General features: G+C 41.5%; 1 protein-coding gene across 2 annotated transcripts in view; it reads left to right on the forward strand.

Moving 5' to 3' along the window:
* Window positions 1-14,244, forward strand: part of dmd (dystrophin) — a 289,532-nt gene that overhangs the window by 116,522 nt on the left and 158,766 nt on the right. For both annotated transcript variants that reach the window (XM_085449001.1, XM_085449002.1), the window contains exons 10-16: window positions 1,404-1,532; window positions 5,049-5,144; window positions 6,214-6,312; window positions 7,476-7,657; window positions 9,298-9,448; window positions 12,577-12,696; window positions 13,875-13,976. In XM_085449001.1, the coding sequence (XP_085305127.1) occupies window positions 1,404-1,532; window positions 5,049-5,144; window positions 6,214-6,312; window positions 7,476-7,657; window positions 9,298-9,448; window positions 12,577-12,696; window positions 13,875-13,976 (879 nt within the window). The remainder of the gene's footprint in view (window positions 1-1,403; window positions 1,533-5,048; window positions 5,145-6,213; window positions 6,313-7,475; window positions 7,658-9,297; window positions 9,449-12,576; window positions 12,697-13,874; window positions 13,977-14,244) is intronic.

Here is a 14,244-nt window from a genome sequence, read left to right on the forward strand (position 1 = left end):
ACCGTCTTCCCCCTCTTCAGTTGTCTGAGCTTGCTTTGAGGTCAACTCAAAGTCTTGTTCCAGGGTCTCACCAAAATCCTTGGAATTCAATCAAAGCTCTGCCGAGGTGGGAAATGAAGTTCTCACGGGCTGGGGCTCTGGTAGATATTCCCAGCGTAACCTCACTATATGCTTGGGTATGCCAGGTCTGTCCAGCATCTTCCCCTGCCACCTGATCCAACTAACCAGCAGATGGTGATCGGTTGACAGATCAGCTCCTCCAAGACGTTTGGCTGCAGATCTGATGACATGATTACAAAATCAATCATGGATTGTGACCTAGGGTCTCCTACTGCCATGTGCAGTGATAAAGACCCTACTTCTTGAACATGGTGTTCGTTATGGCCATCTCTCACCTATAGCAAGTCCAGAGTGGAAGAGAGTCCAAGCCCTCTTCACAGGAAATTGTTTCCAGAGCCTGAGCTTCATGTTGAGGTGAGCCTGATTATATTTAGTCCATATCTCCCAACCTCACACACCAGCTCTGACTCCTTCCCCACCAGGAGTTCCACGTACCACAAGCCAGATTCAGGAACCAGGGATTGGTAGAACCTGGAACTCTGCCTCTGGCCACAGCCCGATCCACTCCGGTAATCCCGTCCCAGGCAGGCTACACTGGACTGGTTTTTTTTTTTAAAGTTGTGCCTTGATTTTTCTGTGAGATTTTGAATTCAGCGCTGAATGAGTTATTATTACTCCCATATGCTAGTGTGCAAAGCAAAGCTATACGAGGCGCAAGGTGGCACAAGTCATTGCTGGACACCATGAAGATTGTTGACGGTTATTTATTGATGTTTTTTAAAAACTGCTGTTTGGTTAAGTTTGGGCGTGGTTAGTTTCAGGGAAAGCTCGTGGCTTGTGTGACGAGATCTTTGTTTTTACACCCGGGGAAAGAAGAACATGACACTAACACAGTAATCTGTAGTGAACCTCCAGGTCTATTACATGCTGTAGAGTGATAATAGCCTGATTAATTAAATTCAGTTTTATGTATGGCAGGAGTTAGTAACAGCGGTTTTCCCATGGTGCTTAAACATTACAGAATCGACATGCATTTATTCAAATGACAAGCAAGAGTTACCTTATACCTTGGTTGCTTTACAGAGCTCGCCTGTGGGATTTTGCCCAGTCTGAAGCACAATTACAGTAGTAATAACAACTGTTAATAGCTATTTAATGTGCTAATAACATTCAATAGTGGCTGAATGTGAATACTTCTTTCAGGGCTGCACATTTTCACTAACTTGGTAAAGCAATTATTTAATTTAGCTTTTGGATCTTTCGCTTTCCTTTTTGCATTCTTTTGCCTCTTCCTCTCTTCCTCTCTTGCCTCTGTCTTTTCCTTTCTGTCTGTCCTCTCTCAGATTACAGTGAATGTGGCTCAGGGGCGAGTGCAGAGCCCCTCCCCTCAGCCTCGCTATAAAAGCTATGCCTACACCCAGGCTGCATATGTCCAGTCGCCCGAGCAAAAGAGGAGGCGTTTTACTGATCAGGTCCGTGTCTCACACTAACACTTGATGCCAGTTCCCCATCTGTCTCTGCATGTGTGGTTTTTGTTCTGTCTGCTCCCCAGAATGTGTCCCTTTCTTAAAAATGCTCTTTGTTTTTGTGATGTTTTAAAAATGCATTAAACATGTGAATTTTAGTTTTGAAATTTTAACCCGAAGAAAAACTTGAAGTGTACAGTTTTGCGGTGTGTTTACATCATCACGTTTTCAATGCAAATCACGATTTGAAATGCATTGACTTTTCTAATCAGTGTTAATTTCAATCATTTATAAATCAAGTCATAAGCTATGCTAACTGTGTGTTTGTGTCTTCACTTTAAATCAGTAGTGATACAGCTCGCAGTTCTTTGTCAGCGTGCTGTAGATGAAAGCGGTTGACTTTACTTAACTTTGAAAATGTTGGCAGTCAAGAGGAATATATACAAAACAAGAGAAAGGCCCACAATAGAGAACAAGTTGTAAGGTTCTTAGAAGTAGTGCAAAGTAAAAGGATTAGATTTGAATGGAGTCCCTGTGTGGGCGGCCAGAGTGATGGGGGTTACTCAGACCATGGCTTAGAGTGGTGAGGTGGGTGAGCAGGGGTCTGGTGTGGTGGATCGTTTGTTAACAGGGAGAAGGGCGAGAAGAAGAAGCTGGTTGAGAGTCTGGAGGTGTGGGACCTGATTCACCTGAGGCGCTGACCACAGGGCAGCGGGTCAAACGGGTGGTGGGGTGCAAGGGGTCACCTGTGATGGCCCATTCTAGTCCAGGTTATTTTTCCTCAGGACATGGAGGACGTGCAGTCGCTGCTGGGCGTTCTTTACCTGGGTGTTGGTGTTGTGGGTCCAGGTGAGATCAGCAGAGGTGTTTGGTGCCCAGAAACTGAAGGTGGAGACAGATTCCACCCGCTCTGCATTTATAATCAGAGGGGAACGGACCTGTCTGTGCCTCCTGAAGTCGGTCTGTCTCTCGTCTCCATCGTATAAGGCAGGGGTGGTCTCAAACCGAGCAAACAAAGTGTTGAGCTCTGCTACTTTGATGCTGCTGTTGGGGGTTGGAGGATTGGCCTTTTTGGACACCTGATGGGGGTTGTTGTAGGTGAGGAGGCCCTCTACCCACCTGCTGTAGGCCTCCTTAGCTTGTTTGATGCCCAGGTTGGCTCAGGCAGTGCTGTACAGAGAACTGTGCCTCAGCCTCAGGGACAGGGGGTGGACGAGAAGCAGAGAGAGGTGGTCAGATTGTCCTGGGTGGGGGAGGTGTGTTGCTTTGTAGGCCTGCTCGATGTTACTGTACACATGGACCAGTGTCCTATCCCCCCGGTAAGACACCTCAGTTTCAAACATGCCTTATTAAAGTCCCCAGCAACAGTATAGATGACCTCTGGGCGCTCTCTCTGCTGTTTACTGATAATAAGTTGAAGGCACTTGAGTGCTAAGATAACGTTAGCATAGGGTGGGGCGGGTGGGGGGTGTAAACAATGGTAACTGTAACTGTAAATGGTAATGGTAACTGTGGCTAATGTTAGGTTGTGAGGTAGGACCTGTAGGACCAGTTTGGTACCTCCTCTGAAGCATTTGGGATTTTTGGATGGAGCCAGGATTCGGTTACAATCAGTAGACAACACTCCCGGACGGTTGTAGTAAATCTCTGATTGAAGCTCCTCCGTTTTGTTTGTGAGGGATCTGGCGTTGGTCAGGACGATGGATAGTTGTTTTCACGACAGAGCACAGACTAAACACAAGGATAAATTACTTATTTGATCTTTCAGCACTCTTGAAGCTTTTATTAGAACAAGCTTGTACTTGGTTTAAAAAATCATCTGAGTGTCAAGTCAAACCCATGTGGATGGAGTTAAGCTATATGTAGCAATTTTCTCATAAATCGTTTAATTCAATGGCTCAACAATACTTGCAGATATTCAGTATTCTTGACACATCTGCTTAACTTGCAGATAAGTAGATGTGTCATGCTGACATACCTACTTAAACTGTTCTATTCAATAATATTTGGAAAGTCAAGGGGAGCTATTTGATTAAATGAGCACATGCTGCTCCTCTTGCTGTAGTGTAAGAACTAAAGGCCCATAAGTGCACAAGTAGAATGAAATCATGTTTTTTGGCGTACAAGTATAAAAATAAAAAAGGCTGGTTCGTTGTTGTATAGAGTTTCGTCTTTATCTTTGGTTGTTACAACAATTCAGAGACTTTGCTGATGCAGCTTTTTTGAACATTAGACAGAGTCAGCTAAACCGAATCAAACCCACGACTGAACTCAGAAATAGACGTCTAAAGCTTCCTCTTCTTATTGTTTTCATCTTGTGTGAAAATAAATCAATTGTCACATGAGCTTTACATCTAGTAGGTGAACCTACAAGCATATTTATTGTGAGGTGACATCAAGAGGCTGTTCAAGCTATCAACAACTATAATTTTATAGACAATAGAAAACGCAATTTTTCTACTGACGTTTTTGCATCTTGAGAAAAAGAAAAACAAAGCTACAAAACATTTCATACTGATTTTGACAGTTCAATCTTTAACCCAACTGTGAGTATTTGATCTTTTTTCACCCCCTTTTGTTGTTTTTGGGGATGGACTAATAATAAATGTAAAACTTAAAATATGAAGCAGTTTCTAAACATAGTTCCAAAGTATGTTACAGAACACAAAAAAGTAAAAACAGCTAAAGCAACGATAATTAAAAACAGAAAAGAAAGAAAACTTGGGCAAACAGTGTATAACTATCATAGGTAGGATCAACCAATATAAGAAATTTATCAATTAGTTAATAATAGAAAATAAAAAAGTCAGAAACGAGATTGTGTAGGGTTTACTACAGAAGAGGATTAGGCCCACTAGAAAAAGAAAGTGGGCCCAGAATTCCTCTTCCGTAGCGTACCCTTACACCCTTACACCCTTACACCCTTACACTTTTACCCTACACTCCTTTTATTTGTTTATGTTAGATAGGCTAAACATTTATGTGTCTACCGTCACACAGATCCAAGCAAAATAGACATTAAGAGACGGCAGCATTGACTGTGGTTGGCAGTTATTGAATCATCTTATGACCTTATTACCAGAGAGAAGAATGAAGTGAGAGAAACAGCACTGAGATGAGATAAAAAGAGAGAATTATTGGTGTCTAGATCAGAAGTGAGCGCACAGAGAGAGATAAGGGGAGAGAGAGGACGAGTTAAGTTTGGAGAAAGTTTAAAACTGCTTGTCATCATCATCATCATTAATATCTGACACTCAGAGGCTTCTCCTTATCTCTCTTTATCACCTCTGTTTCCCACATTTCTTTCACATGTTGCCTTTAATATTTTCTACTCGTCCCGATCCCTCCCTGCTCACCCCTCTGATTTTTGACATTCTGCTTGTTTTATCATCTCTGTCTGTCCTCTTTTCACCTCGACTTCTTAACCCTGGTGCCCTCCATTCTTCTGTTTCTCCTCACGTCATCTCCACCATCGGACTCTGTCTCTGCCTGTTATCTCTAACCTGTTGCTGCCTTGTTTAGTTGCTGGATCCCAGCCAAGAGGAGCTGCAGCAGCGTCTCAGTCCTCTGCCTGCAGGAACCACCAGCCTGGAAAGCTACCAGGCTGCACTGGAGGAGGTAAGACAATGTGGTGATGATAAAGGACTCATATCTACTTTATAAAACATTTAATGTACAGAAGCAAATATTGTGTGTGCGTGGGTGTGTCTGTGTGTGAGTCACCACCTTCCCGCATGCGACATCTCTCAGTGTATAAGAAACGTGTGGTTTCTTCGATGGCACACTGTCGCCGGGCAGTGCATTTTAAACGCAGACTGTTCCTACAAACATTTGTGGAAGAATGAGTTGCTTTCAGGAAATCAGTGACTTTCATTGCGGTACCATGATAGGATGCCACCTGTTCTCTACTAAATTTTCCAGTGGATGCTGAGGTACATAGTCCAGAGAGGTCGCCAACTTTCTGCACAGTTGATTGCTACAGATCTCCATACTTCATGTGGCTTTCAGATTAGCTAAAGAATAGTGCATAGAGATCTTTACGGAGCTGTATTCAAGCATTATATCACCAAGCCCAATGCAAAGTGTCAGATGGAGTAGTATAAAGCACGGTGGACAGTGGAAACGTGTTTTCTGGAGTGACAAATCCTACTTCTCTGTATTGCAATCCAACACATGAGACAGATGAGGTTTGGTGGATGCAAGGAGAACGGTTCTTGTCTAACTGCATCGTGCCAAGTTTGGTGGGAGATTATGGACTCGGCGCCCTATTTTCAGTGAAAGACACTGTGGACAGTTTCATGCTCTCAACTTTGTGGCAAGGATTTCCTGTTCCAACATGACTGCTCACCAGTGCACAAAGCAAGGTCCATAAAGACATGTGCCAGTGAGTGTAGAAGAACTTGTATGTACAGAGTTCTGATTTCAACCCAATAGTGCAGATAGATCAATCGGACAAATGATGTTTAAAAATGAGGTTTTCGGGCAGGAGGAAAAGAGGAAGACCCGAGAGAAAGTTCATGCATGTAGTGAAAGAGTAAATGCAGAGGGTTGGTGTGATGGAAGAAGATGATCTGATATAGCAACCCCTAGAGGGAGAAAATGAAAGATAAAGAAGAAGAAAAAAACTTTATTTTAGAAAAAAAAAGAAAGTATGCTATTGTTATGTTAATTAAATGTAACTTTTAAGGTCTTGACATGGCTTCTGTCCGCTGAAGATGGTCTCCAGGGCCAGGCTCCTATCTCCAACCATGTGGAGGAGGTTAAGGAGCAGTTTCACACACACGAGGTAGGACTAGTGAAATCCTACTGGATTGTGGTTTTTAAATTAAATAAAGGTATTGTATTATTTTTTAAGATTCAACACTTATTTTCAGGATTCCCACAGCTGACCAGTGAATTTTTTAGAGTTAATAGAATTTTAAATTCTTTTGTCAGAATAGTTTAGGGTGACCAAAAAATAGGACACGGTCATGAAGAGCTTTAATAATACTGTTTGTTTAAAGAAAACTTTGGCATATTTAAACAACACCTTCTCTGTGCTGTTAGTGAATGGTGAAATAGAAAACATGTCATATGGGCATTTGAATAGTTTATATAGTGTAGGACACTAGACAAACTAAAGTACAGCTGGTAATAAAATGTTTGCACTGTCTTACGTTTCTAAAGGGATTTTATGTTTTCACACATTTGCGTACAGCTGGATCTTTGGAACTGTATAATTAAAGGTGAAATGCCCAAATAACACTGAGCTATTATTCCATGTGCACAGGATTAGAAAACTTTTTTCTTTTAAAGGACTCTCATATTTGTGTCACAGCAGCTGAAAATGTATTGATTATCACTGATCCTCTATATTTTCCGATGTCATCAATCCATAGAATATCCAATAGCTAAAAAAATAATTTTACAGTTTCACAAAATAAGATGTGAAGGGGGACGTTAAAAATCTACGGTATCAACGTCACATTTTGCCTGTGAAATGTGATCAAAGAGCAGAAATATGAAAAGGGTTTAAGTCACAGTCAGAATAAACAGTTGCAGTTACGTCAGTTAAATCTGTGAGATATGGATATCTTACTGTAATAAAACTTTATGCATGGAAAAGTTTTTAGATCTGTTGTTTGTAAGCATTTTATATCTGGTATGGAAACAGCTGGTCTCCTGCAGTAGCTGTTTGCAATGGGCAGCTGTTTTTAGCTTTAACTGTAAGCGATGCATTAACTGTACTGAATGGGAGCTTCTAGGACTTTGATGCACTCACTTACTCTGACCATTCTGCCTTCTGATATCCTGGAAGGATCACATTGCAGTTAAGTGTTCAATAAAAATAGATGAAGCAGTAGGTGCCATAGTAATATGAGGTACCCCCTCACCTTTGTAGGATTAAAAAATAGTTGAATTACTGTGAATATGCATGTGCAATTCTTCCATCTGTTTCTTTAATAACAGGGGTATATGGTGGAGCTGACAACACACCAGAGCAGTGTAGGACGAGTCCTCCGGGCCGGTGCTGCCCTGCTGGGGGAAGGAAACCTGAGTGAAGAGGAGGATTCTGAAGTCAGAGAGCAAATGAACCTTCTCAACTCCCGGTGGGAGCACCTAAGAGTCGCTAGCATGGAGCGACAGAGCAGGTACATACATTAAACAAGCATCAGTACAATTAACAATATTAAAACTCACATCTATCTTATTGATCTTGTTTTGACAGAAGCCTGGTCATGTGATATTTTGAAAGTATTTTCTTAGAAGATACATCTTTAAGTCATTTTCCATCAGTTAAAGTTAGTTAAAGCAACATGATGAGTAGTCTCCACTGAGACTATTTTTAATGGGTCTAAAAAGGTTTCTTGTTTGCATTGGTGATTATCAGAGATCGCATCAGTGAGAGCTTTGATAATCACCAATACAGATTAACATTGATTGTGACTTTATGAAATTCTATTCACTTCTCAAAATCTTGCATCTTTGCTGAAAGCGGCTCGAAGACTGTAAAACCCTTTTCAGCACCACCAGTATTATCAGGCGTGATATACAGCTGTGATCAGAACTTTACACTCATCATGGACACGAATGTCAATCCCCAATGTAATTTCTTTGATTTTGTTCAGCTGTGTTTTCCAGGGTGGAATCATTGTAATGTGTACATATTTGGGTGCACAAGTTTTCTTTATTTATCTTTATTTTCTGTAATCCACACAGGGTTAAAATTAGTATGCAGGTTCAAATATATGCATAGACTGCCACTAATATTTGGCCAAACATGCCTTAGCAAGGTGCACTTAATGATTGTCATCGAGAGGCTTCTGGCATAATTGTGTCTGTATATTTGTGGACACTTCTTAAAAATAGATTTAATTTAAACTGGTTAGTTTCTTGGCCGGGATCAGGCTTTTAAGCATACTCCACAATTTTTTCAGTAGGGTTGAGGTCAGGGCTTTGAGAAGAACATTCCAGAAGCTTAATTTTCCTTTTCAAAACCAATTCTGATGTGTATTTGGCATCATCGTCCTGTTGGAAGCTCTTGAAGTAGAGCAGGTCACCTACTAATTGGAAGGTTGGTGGTTCAATTCCTGGCTCTCCCAGTCTGCTTGCCAAATATCCTTAAGCAAGATACTAAGCACAAGTTGCTCTCAAATACATCCATTGAAGTGTGAATGTTAGATAGAAAGCTCTTTGATAGAAGAAAGAAGTCCATTGGATTTTGGGTGAAGTTGGAGAAAGTCCTTGTTCCATCCACTCTCTGCAATGTTCCACTAAACTCTTGCAGCAAACCAACCCTAGTGGAAAGCCTCACCTTTACACCTCCAAACATAAATTTCCATGACACTCATGCCCATGATAAGTGTATGTAATTTGACCTAATACAGTTCTCAAAAAGACTGCTTTACCACTCTTCACATTTAAAAAATGTTTTAATAACACATCTAACAACTAATGTCATCCCACTAACACCACACCACTAAGACAAGATACTAAGTGTCAGTCAAGTAAATCAGCTCTAATCGCTAGTGCCTGAGGTTTAAACCCTTCGGTCTCTGTGGATGGTAGCATGATCCACCAGTGTTAGTTTAGCACTGTCAGGTTAACACTGCCACCACGCCACACCTCCTTAGTCCAAAGACATGTATGTTAGCTTAACTGATGATTTCAAAGTGGCTGTGTGGAAGTGAGATAGATGAACACTTGGCAACAAGTAAGACTAGAAAATAGCTATGTAAATACCTGCTGTGGTTTCAAAATAAGACATTACTGAATTGCATCTCACTCCCAGACTCCATGAAGTTCTGATGGACCTGCAGCATGAGCAGCTGCAGCAACTCACAGACTGGTTGGATGTGACAGAAGCACGTATTAAGAAGATGGGGGCTCAGGCACTGGGACCTGACCTGGAGGACATCAAGCGCCGAGTAGAAGAACACAAGGTGGGCGTGTACTAGGCTGATCCTTGTTTTTGAAAGATTGCTTTACTAATCCAGCCATGTTGTTCCCTTTTTCCTTATAATGTTACACAACAAGTTGTCATTCGCAGTTAAAGTGATTAAAACATTCCTTACAGTCTTGCCATTAAGCTTTTGATTTCAAAAAGAATAAAAAAAGGGTGGCTCCAATCCAGCGTCTACAGATCTTAGTTTAAAATAAAACTTTGTAGATAATCAAAATCAAACTTGCTGATTACACAATCGTCTTTAAAGTGTGTCGGCATGTTTAGGGAAACCTCCCTGAATGTATCAGGGATATAGACTCATGCACATTCGCTTTTTGTCTCCCTGGTCATGCCCTGTGTCTGTCTCGTCTCTCTGTGTCCTGTCTCTGTGATTATTTGTTTTCCCTGTCTGGTCTAGTGAATACATCTTTTGTCCTGCTCCCAGTATTTATCTGTTTCATCCTTTTGTCTCCTCAGTCAGTCGTGTCTCCATGTCTGTTTATGTCCGCTCCCTCTGTCAAGTTCACGTGTCTTATCTGGCTCTCAGCGTGTGCATTACATACTGTTTTATTTTGATAGTCCTGTCTCATGTGGGTCATGTTCAGTTGTGCTTCCTGTGTCTTGTCTGTCAGATTCTGTTCAGCTGTGCTGTGGCAGGTGTGTCCACTCTGCTCGAATCTCCTCCTATGTACATATTATCTGCATCTCCCTCGCTTCTTTGTTGCATCTTTCCTCATGGTGTGTGAACATCTGTCCATCTGTTTACCCATCAATCTGTTCCTACCCAGCTCCGTTGTTGTTTTTGTTGCCTGAACATGAACATTGAAAACATTTGCATTCATCTTGCTAAATTTAATTACCCCACTGCCTTACTGCATTACCAGCACTGGAACCATAAAACTCACAAAAAGAGTTGTTGCCATATCTACTAAAAGTTAGATTTTTGAAACACATGGCCTAATTTTAGTCATTCATAAGGTAAAGAAATATAAAATCTCTATAATAAAGTTATTCCAGAGCTGGAATGACCTGTGTGTACACATTAACCACTCTTTTGAAGTCTATGAGGAATAATCTTCTGTGTGAATCATACAGCAGTAAGAGTGTGTTTTTTCATACATTTCCTTTACTTAATTTATGTTGAAGCCTCTCATTTCCACTCCTTGTAGCTTATGAGGACAGCAGTAAATCCATAGCAGAACCTTCATGGAGAATCATGGCCTCATACTTGGAGGTACTAACTTTTATCCCTGCCGCTTCACACCTGGCTGCAAAATGGCCTGGTGGAAGCTGGAGATCACTGAAGCCAAGAGGTGACCAGAAAAAGCAAAAACCCTGCAGTGATCTTGAGCCCACTGAATCTTACCACCAAAGCATAGCTCCTAGACCAGGGGTGGGCAATCTCAGTCCACGAGGCCGGTGTCCTGCAGGTTTTAGATCTCACCTTGGGTCAACACATCTGAATCACATGATTAGTTTGTTACCAGGCCTCTGGAGAACTTCAGGACATGTTGAGGAGCTAATTTAGCCATTTAAATCAGCTGTGTTGGTTCGAGGACACATCTAAAACCTGCAGGGACACCGGCCCTCCTGGACTGAGATTGCCCACCTCTGTCCTAGACCGAGTGGTTTCAATAAACTACCACGAAGATAGAAAAATAGAGGAATCATGTTACCTTCACCCAGACTAGGTTATAGGGACTCCACCCTAAAGTCAGACCAGGGGACGGGCATTTGGTGAAGTAGTGCTTGAAGTAAGAGGAAGAGGTCAACGTAGTCATGATCCAAGACGTCAGCTGACGTCAGAAGAGGGAGGTAGTGCTCTGCACACATGGACTGGAGTGTGATGACCTCTACTGGGGACATAGTGAGGTGGCTGTTGGAACATTTGAAGATCTCCTCAATCCCAGGGTCACACCTTCCATATAGGAAGCAGAATGTGGAGATGAGGGAGACAACTCACCCATTATAAGGTCAAAGGCCACTGAGACAGTTTAAAAAAACTACTTGATAGTACTTCTCCTTGGGAGGAGGAGATTCACCCTGAGTTCCTTAACCTGTTCAACCACAATGCCCCCTGTACTGGGGGAAGAGGAGGAGCTGTGCTGGTTTGTGCTTCCACAGAAAAGTCAGCAAAACGCTCACAAATCCATATCCATGACCACCAAACACAGCTAAAACATCAAACATCTAAACAGCAGGTAAAAAAGATCCTGCAAAAAGGTGTAAACACGAAGTACGGATTCCCCCGTTCACCCAACAGCATGTGCACAGACAGCGTCTCTGCTGAAAGCACAGATCTACAGATTTCAAAACTGCAAGTTTGGCCTTCGTTTGCTGGTCCAGTAAATTTTGTTTAGAGCGTGACAAAATTACACTTCGCATTTTGCTATATGCTATATAGAGGTTAGGGGTTATATGTTACTTTGACACAATGGTATCTGCTGTGATGTTTACTTTGTTGTGATGTTTATTTTGATACCAAGGTGGTTTACACAGAGTTTGTAATCATTCCTTTTTGGCGCGTCATTTTCAAGCATACAGACCCTGAAATGTAAAAGTTCAGGGTCTGGATGTTATGGGGCTGTCTTGGTTGAGCAACATCTCTGCAACACTTTGTGAAAGTCAAGATTGATAAACTGGGGTGGTGGTTTCAAGTAAGCAACTCAAGTGTGTGCTCCACCACACACAAGGTGGTGTACTACATATCAAACAATTATTCAGTCGTTGTGTGATTGAACTTTCTGAAAGACTTCCTGCTTTAATTCAAGACAGTTTCTAAAAAATGTACATTGCCTGGCAATTACAGCCATCCTGCACATGATCGGTTTTGCTAGCATTTGACTGAATTTGAGCTGCAAGTGTAGCTGTGCACACTTCAGAATCCATTCCACTACTATCAGCTCTCACATCATCTCTGAACATTTCCACTCACAGACTTACAGGCCCATCCCCTAAAATTGCTCCAACATGTTTGGCAGCATGTGGTATCTTCATGATTTCTCTCCAGTCCGTAGTTTTCTCTTCACATTATTCTTTTGCAGGTTAATCTTGAATTTAATCTGTGATTAAACCATCAGCATTTTGGGAATTCCTTATACTGATGGGTGCCAATGTGTACTAAAGCTCCTGCAGGAGGACCTGGAACTTGAGCAGGTGAGGGTGAACTCTCTGACCCACATGGTGGTGGTGGTAGATGAGAACAGTGGAGACAGCACCACTGCTGCCTTGGAGAACAAACTTCAGGCAAGTACACACACACACACACACACACACACACACACACACACACACACACACACAGCACATATTTTTGCTGATCACACAGATTAGCAAGAGATTTTATTGACGGGCTAATTTTCTGTCTAAATGTTTTTTGAGTTCTCTTTTTGTCTCCAGCAAAATGTGGGCTTTTTGTTTCTAATGGAAAATACATTGAGCTTGTTTTGTCTTTGCAGTTGTGCAGTAATTAGCTGCAGTAAGACATTGTTGCTGTATGTGTGTTTATCTTAACTTTTTGCTAAATTAATTTACTTGTCATCATCACACAAACTCCAGTTCTTTGTCTTTGTGATTAATTATCCATCCTTCTCTTAGCCTTTGATGTGTACTTGTTTGTTCCCACTGTTAACTCACAAAATCTGCAATAATTAAAGTAGAATTCCTAATGCTCCAGAAAAATTGAGGGAAACACAAGTGCTACAAACTGCAGTTTGACTGGTTAGCCTAAGGTTAGCCCCAAAATTGAGTCAAGCCCTTCAAGGGTAATGTGTTAAAATGTTATGCCATCTATAATTTGGAGAGACCATGAAACTTATTTTTCATCACTTGAAAAAGAAACAAGAGAACGGAAAATTAATCCGCTGGCAATAACGAGAGTCGGTTTTCTATGGTTTGGACAAAAATCTGATGGTAGAAACAGACTGACTGTGGGCACATCCATGAGAGCTGGTAAAAGCAAGAAGGATTACAGATAAAGAGAAAATCAAATCTGGAGCCCATTGTAACATATTTTATTTATGGATGAGATAAGCACAACAGTGCAAACTACAGCTTGAATCAGAGGTAAAGGCTGCTGTGAACCAAAGAAAATTAGGACACTTACATAAAAGGATGCATTAAAAACGTCCTTCACAAAACACAAATTTGAGAGGTGATCGATAACATAGTAGGCTGCATTGTATAAAAGGCATGATGACCTGAAAATGAAGCGCTGGCAAACCAACCTCACATAATGGTGTTTGACAAAGAGCAGAAAACTGCAGATTCCAGGTGTAACATCAGAGGTCTCTGTCCAGAAGAGGGTAAACCTCAGGAATAGTTTCTCCAACTCTAAGGACTCAAAAGCTTGAGGATACACATATCACGCTCTAGGGGACTGAGTGGGATCTATATGGGTGTCTGTGTTTATTTCGTTTGTGCAGGTGCTTGGTGACCGCTGGGCAGCGATTTGTAGATGGACAGAAGAACGCTGGATTGTGCTGCAGGAGACTCTGCTGAAATGGCAGCACTTCACCAATGAACAGGTATGACTGTCTAAGGTAGGATCACAGATAAGATTGCTGATGTATTGAGAAACCCGAATGTGTCTATGCATGTGAGGGTTCTTCACCTGTCTAGAACAGATTGGATAAATGCTTCTCGTATACACTTATTGTCTACATTTTATCTATATATGTTCAACTTGCTCATTAACACAAATGCACAGATCAGGCATAATATTATGAATAAGTGATGAACCATGATTATCTCTTCGGAAAGAATTTTGAAAAAGTGTGTAAGTGTACGGATTTA

The sequence above is a fragment of the Copadichromis virginalis genome, linkage group LG23, assembly GCF_057382275.1.
Source record: "Copadichromis virginalis isolate Kocher_CV1m ecotype Utaka linkage group LG23, C_Virginalis_male_GT1.1, whole genome shotgun sequence".
NCBI classification, from domain to species: Eukaryota; Metazoa; Chordata; class Actinopteri; order Cichliformes; family Cichlidae; genus Copadichromis; species Copadichromis virginalis.